The sequence below is a fragment of the Erpetoichthys calabaricus genome, chromosome 4, assembly GCF_900747795.2.
Source record: "Erpetoichthys calabaricus chromosome 4, fErpCal1.3, whole genome shotgun sequence".
NCBI lineage: Eukaryota > Metazoa > Chordata > Cladistia > Polypteriformes > Polypteridae > Erpetoichthys > Erpetoichthys calabaricus.
In genome coordinates, this window is record NC_041397.2 from 188,723,173 (window position 1) to 188,730,751 (window position 7,579).

At 35.6% G+C, this 7,579-nt stretch overlaps 1 protein-coding gene across 1 annotated transcript in view; it reads left to right on the top strand.

The window, feature by feature from the left end:
- The window catches only part of pros1 (protein S), a 126,122-nt gene extending 121,556 nt beyond the window's left edge, over nt 1-4,566 (top strand). Inside the window, exon 15 of the mRNA XM_028800056.2 lies at nt 3,471-4,566. Coding sequence (XP_028655889.2) covers nt 3,471-3,616 — 146 coding nt within the window. The 3' untranslated portion in view covers nt 3,617-4,566. The remainder of the gene's footprint in view (nt 1-3,470) is intronic.
- The last annotated feature ends 3,013 nt before the right edge of the window (nt 4,567-7,579 follow it).

The following is a 7,579-nucleotide window of genomic DNA, read 5'->3' on the forward strand; positions in this document are numbered from 1 at the left end:
ATTTCAAAGCAGACTGGGGTTTCAAGATGTGCTGTTCAAGCTCTTTTGAAGAAGCACAAAGAAATGGGCAACGTTGAGGATCATAGACGCAGTGGTTGGCCAAGGAAACTTAGTGCAGCAGTTGAAAGACACATGAAGCTTATTACCCTTCGAAATCGGAAGATGTCCAGCAGTGCCATCAGCTCAGAAACCAGTGGGACCCAGGTACACCCATCTACTGTCCGGAGACGTCTGGCCAGAAGTGGTCTTCATGGAAGAGTTGCAGCCAAAAAGCCATACCTCCGACGTGGAAACAAGGCCAAGCGACTCAAGTATGCACAAAAACATAGGAACTGGGGTGCAGAAAAAAGGCAGCAGGTGCTCTGGACTGATGAGCCAAAATTTGAAATATTTGGCTGTAGCAGATGGCAGTTTGTTCGTCGAAAGGCTGGAGAGCAGTACAATAATGAGTGTCTGCAGGCAACAGTGAAGCATGGTGGAGGTTCCTTGAACTTTTGGGGCTGCATTTCTGCAAATGGAGTTGGAGATTTGTTCAGGATTAATGGTGTTCTCAATGTTGAGAAATACAGGCAGATACTTATCCATCATGCAATACCATCAGGGAGGCGTATGATTGGCCCCAAATTTATTCTGCAGCAGGACAACAACCCCAAACATACAGCCAAAGCCATTAAGAACTATCTTCAGCGTAAAGAAGAACAAGAAGTCCTGGAAGTGATGGTATGGCCCCCACAGAGCCCTGATCTCAACATCATCGAGTGTGTCTGGGATTACATGAAGAGACAGAAAGATGTGAGGAAGCCTACATCCACAGAAGATCTGTGGTTGGTTCTCCAAGATGTTTGCAACAACCTACCAGCCGAGTTCCTTCAAGAACTGTGTGCAAGTGTACCTAGAAGAACTGATGCTGTTCTGAAGGCAAAGGGTGGTCACACCAACTATTGATTTGATTTAGATTTCTCTTTTGTTCATTCACTGCATTTTGTTGATTGATGAAAATAAATGATTAACACTTCCATTTTTGAAAGCATTCTTTGTTTACAGCATTTTTTCACACCTGCCTAAAACTTTTGCACAGTATTGTGTATGTGTGTGTATATATATATATATATATATATATATATATATATACAGTATATATTCATGGTATTCGTAGTCTGAATCACAATCTGATTGTATGGCTGGTTACCTACCAGGTAATACTTGTGGTTGGTCAGCAAGTCGGCTAATATCTGCCACGGTGCTCTGTTTCAGTTGCGAGAAGCAGATCATACAATGGTTGAAATAGTTTTACTGTCAAATAATGCAAAGAGTACGTGACACGTGTTTTGCCCTAATTCTGGGCTCATCAGGCGTACATACTAACTGCACACGCTGTGGCGCAACGTTAGAGGCTTCGCCTCTAGCGCTGACGTCCGAGGTTCGCTTCCCCGAGAGGGGGGTGCAGTGAGTGTTTACGCCTGATGAGCCAAGAATTAGGGCGAAACACGTGTTGCGTACTCTGCATATATATAAAATTTATATGTGTATATATATATATATATATAATATATATATATATATATGTGTGTGTGTGTTTGTGTATATATATGTGTGTGTGTTTATGTGTATATATGTGTGTGTGTATATATATATGTGTGTGTGTTTATGTGTAAATATGTGTATATATACAGTATATATACGAGGGGGGACCAAAAAATAACCGGAAATATTTTTAAAACGTGTTTAATTTAATTTTCTGTACAAACTACAATTAGTCTCCTTCAAAGTACTCTCCATTGGCGGAAATACACTTATCTAACCGTTTGTTCCATTGTTCGAAACATTTTTTAAATTCATCTGAAGTGATGTCCATTAATGCTGTGGTCATTTCTTGTTTTACCTCTTCGACGTCCACAAAACACCTTCCTTTCAAGTCATTTTTCATCTGAGGGAACAAAAAGAAATCACACGGAGCTAAATCCGGTGAGTAGGGTGGGTGGTTCAGGGTTGTCATACCGTTTCTTGCCAAAAAATGGCGAATGCTGAGAGCAGTGTGAGATGGAGCGTTGTCATGATGAAAGAACCAATCGCCCGACTCCCACAAATCAGGGCGTTTCCTTCTCACACTGTTGCGCAACCTTCTTAACACTTCTAGGTAGAATGCTTGGTTTACAGTCTGACCTGCTGGAACAAATTCATAATGCACAAGACCTTTGACATCACAAAAAGAAATCAACATTGTTTTCACTTTTGATTTCACCTGCCGAGCTTTTTTTGCACAAGGAGAATTCGCGGTTTTCCAATGACTGGACTGCTGTTTTGACTCAGGATCGTAACTGTAGCACCACGATTCATCTACTGTAATAATTTTGGAAAAAAAATCTGGGTCATTATCAAACTGATCCTTCATTTCACGACAAGTTTTCAGGTGACGCCCTTTTTGATCAGCTGTCAGCAATCGCGGGACGAATTTTGCAGAAACTCTAAAATTCTCTGAACCGAGCTCCACGACAACTGGGTAACCTTAACAAGTTCGTCAATGGTCCTACGTCGATTTTCATAAATTAATTCTCGGATTGTGGTGACATTTTCATCGGTTCGCGATGTTGAAGGACGCCCGGGGCTTTGGTGGTATTCAATCGACATTTCACCATTCTTAAAGCGGCCGAACCACTCGTAGACTTGGCTTTTACCCATAGCATCTTCTTTGTAAGCTTTTTTTAACATAACAATAGTTTCTTGTTCATGTATATATATATATATATATATATATATATATATATATATGTATATGTATATGTGTATATATATATATATATATGTATATGTATATGTGTATATATATATATATATATATATGTGTGTGTGTGTTTATGTGTATATATATATGTGTGTGTGTGTGTATATATATGTACAGTATGTATATGTGTGTATGTATAGTAATGTTTGGACAAACAGCACACATTAGGAAGACTAATTATTTCATTACAATTAAATATTTTTCAGTTTTAAAACAAATACAGCAAAAATGCTTTCAAAGTAATTGAAATCACTTAAAGCAATGAAAAATAAGTATAAGTAAGTGTGAATGGGAGCATGGTGTTGGAGAATGTGTGTTAGAATGGATTAACATCCCATCCATGGCCACCCTCACTGAGGTGCTGTAATGGAAAAGTGGGTCAGAAAATATTGATTGGTAAGTAATACATTGTATGAAATGGTTCCTGATTTGTTAGTGAATGGAATACTGATGAAAATGCACATTACAGTAGGTGTCAGTTTAATACAGGTCATGTAATGTGGTGAAAGGATTTCCAAAAAAAAAAGTTTAAATATACAAATATAGAATTTGTCCATCAAGTTGCTCCATATGTTTTCTTCAGCTATTGCATATTATTATTTATTTATGTATATATTAGGTATGTGTTTTGAAGTTTTAATTCTGTACATGTACTCATTTTACTTTATTCCGCTCTTCTATTTTTAAGCTCATGTTCCTCTCTCAGCGACTCCAGTTTCTGCATATTATCATGGATGCATTGATGTAGAAGTCAATGGCAAGCAACTAGATTTTGACGATGCTGTCAGTAAACACAATGACATCAAGTCTCATTCATGCCCTCCAGTGATTTGAAGCCACCATTAGTTTGATGACTGATTTATGTGTTTGATTTCAAAAGATATTCTACTGATCAATATTTCATGTGCCAGCCTTCAATGAAATGTACCATATTATTGCCATGTATTCCTTAACAGTGCTGTGTGTAAAATGTAACTGGCCATAGTCAGATTTACTCCTTTTGTTGTTATTTTGATTATTTTACTTTTGTATGTATTAAATCACAGTATCACATTCTGAAACCAATTAACTTAGATATTGGTATGGCATCTTGCTAGCATTACATTGAAATTCAGTTTTTAGTCTAGAATCAGTTCTTCATCATTTATTGCTCCTCATATTTTCATAATGCCTGTCTAAAAATAATGTGACAATATAGGGAAAATTGTACATTTTAAACATAGTGAAAAAATATAAATATTAAAGCAGTTATGTTTCCTTGTTTTTACTGTTTCATTTCTGCACAGTAGGGTTGCTGATTTACAAAAATACTATCAAATTGTTTGTAGGCAGTGGCCCTAATAGACTTGAATACTACATCTATTAGTATTTTTAATTTTTTGTTATTTGTAATTTCTTTTGATATTTTATTACATGTGACATTTATATTTTGTTATATTCACAAATGTATTCTGAAGACTTAATACCATAAAGCTTTTTGATTATCTATCCACCTTCTTATTTTTTCTTTAGCTTAATACACCTCTGTTTTTTCCCTAGTGTAATTTAAGACACTTTTTAATGAGACAATTAGTTGTTAATATTTTTTCTTGGGTTAAGTATTGTTTTTGTTGCCAAAAATTATGTTGCCTGAATACACTACACAGGACTTTATATAAAATGTTTCCAAGCAATGGAAATCAAGCAGTTAATTTTTTAAATGTTTATTTTTAGAATGTATTTGTTGTTATATATTAGGTAACAATGTGAATGGTTCTTTTTTTATAATAAAAGTTAATACTCAATGACATTTTCATTGATGGATCTTAATTTTTCCTAGCCCATACATTTTTAAACTACAAGGCACATCAAGCAAAGCCATTCTGCCTCAAAAATATTATTCACACGCTATCAAGTTTAAACCGACAAATACAGCAGTTTGGTCCCTAAACCCAACCAAAACAACTTGCCACTGCAGAAGAGAAGTAAGCTGTTGTGTCAAGCTTTCCAGTGGTATGTACAGTATGTATCCCTTGTATTGCTGGAGAAACCCTATTTCTAAGTAATTCTGAAACTGAATGCTCTTTATTGTGCAGTACTGTACATGCAAACTCCCTGTAAATATTGCAGTACATTGTAGTATAATGTGTCCTTGAATAATAGAAGGAAACAACAGACAAAGAGACATTCTAAAATTAGGTTATTTTCATCTTGGGTGTTGTGATGACTATCGGCACATGGTTTCTGAAAATTTGATCTTTAGTTTGCATGGAAAAGTCCTTTTAAACATTCCAACGAAAGTGGTTTTGGATACTTTGGAATAATTTGTAGTTTTAATACATAATAAACTCATTTGTAGTAATTTTTTGAGTGATCATTACAATTATGCAGTATTTGTTGCTTGATAAAATAAAAAGTAATAGTGAAGTTTTGTTAAATTTGCAGCAAATGATAGTGCATCCATAATTATAAGTTTTTTAAATAATCTATAAAGAAAACCTTCAGTATAAATTGTTGATCTTGTATTGAAGAAGTCAAAACAAAAGTGTCATTCGACATAAGAATGTATCTTTAAGCCTTCAAGCTATTAGTTAGTGTGTTTGATTGACTGCTGTGCGTAGAGTACGTCATTGTATTTTAGATGTTACAATGTCTTTGTTACTCATCAATTCTTAATTTTGTGTTTTCTTCCTTAACCCATTATTCACAGCAGAAGTAACTTGTGTCCTATGCATTTGTGAGCCATAATTAGAGAACAGAGAGAAGGACAGCAGGATATTTGATTTGGAGTGTTTCTAAGATGTCATGTAGTTTTTCCACGTCTAATTTAAAATACAGCAAAAAAAATAAAAAATACCAGTTACTGCTTAATCAAACTCAGTAAAGTTTGCAGTGCAACTTCACGTAATAAAGTCTGTTCTCAATCTAATTTTTCATTTTCCTTAATTTTGCTGAACCTTAGACCTCAGCTTGCTGCCAGGAATGAGCAGTATCACACCATGGAAAATTACATTGCATACATTCAGTTTATGAAAATGAAGTGTGGACAACTTGTCCAACTATCATCACAACAAAGGTCATGACATTGTACTGAACGCAAAAAAATACAAGTCATTGGTATATGTTGTTGATCAAGCTACAACACAAGATTGAGAAGACTGGACTATCTATTTTTAATAGTGTTTTTCAAAATTGGCAAGTCTGTGATTAATGTATGATATTCTTCTAGGTAAGAGAGAACTTTTTTTGGAGAGGATCATAATTATCTACCTTGGCCTATGCTCTCCTGTATGTCTCAAGTAGAATTAATTTTCACCTGGTTACCTGAAGAAATGCATCCAATTAAAACAGCAGTAAATGGATGATATACCATATTTGATACATACTGTCTGTGGTGGGTTGGCACCCTGCCCAGGATTGGTTCCTGCCTTGTGCCCTGTGTTGGCTGGGATTGGCTCCAGCAGACCCCCGTGACCCTGTGTTAGGATTCAGCGGGTTGGAAAATGGATGGATGGATGGATACATACTGTACCTCAGGGCATGTTAAAAAAAGTCATGATTGAGGATTAGAGAGCTTTTTGACAAGGATATCTTCATCAGAGTAAACACTGAAATATTAATGAAATGAAAGTAGATAAACAACAGTATTGTATGCATTCCCTTGACTTTTTCAATATAAAAAACTTACAGTATCTAAAATATTTAAAACAAAACCATATATAAACTCTTAATGAATACTCTGCATATGTGAATTGCCAGAGCAACAAGAACAATGGGTGAAATCCCAGAGTCTGCTGTTATGTACAGTGTGGATGTAATGCTGGATTCTGCAGCACAACCAAGGCTGAACCAATGAAGATATATCTGCCCAAAAAGAGGTTACTGTGCACTGGCCTCAGAAATATGTGGGAAAAAAATACCGTTTCAGCAGGGCCATCTTAACAGCATTATAGGCCCCTTGGCAAATCAGTGCACTGGGGCCCCTACATACACACCCACTCAGCAAGTCACAACATACATAGGATTAGCATGGGGCCCCCGGGCAATTGCCCAGTGTGCCCATGTGTTAAGACGGCCCTGCGTTTCAGTCTGTGTCATATGTTCTGTGTTGATATCTTTCGAAACCATGCTTGTATTGTACGAAGATGAATCTTTACCAATTTTTGGAGATATAAAAGAATGTAACTTATGTTTAATAGAAAAGTATACAACTTGAGCAACTATCTCTATCACAGCACCTGTCAAACTTGTGACTGGCAATTTAAGATTACCTTTTTAAATAGGATCCAAAAAATCATAGGACAAGCATAATCTGTGGACAAATGGAAAATAAAAAAGACAAAATTAGGAACACAACCAAATTTGGAAAATGAAAGAAAAAAAAACAGCCATCTAAAGTTATGCATTGAGTTCACTGTTGCAAAGAAAGTTGGCCCTGCTAATTTAGTATGTGCATTTGAACAATCCCTAGCAGCAGAAAGCATATACAGTATAACCCTGATTTAATGTTCCCATATTTACCGTTTTCCCACATTTAATATTTTTGGGATGGTTTTGTTGGACTCAAAGAAAAGCCCTCTTCTGATAAAGTACAAGTGTTTGAAGGTCACATTATGGCTACAAGTGACTGTTCAGATTTTTGCCTCATGTCTTTTTTTTTTTTGACCATTGAAATTAATTTTGTGAGTGATACAATTCTAATATGAGGGTATATACAGTAGATATGTCTTAAATGTATCCTGCATGTGCAAGATGAATAAAAACAACTGTAAGAGCCAATTTTAAAACATTGATATTAATGTTAAATTCACTTTAAGT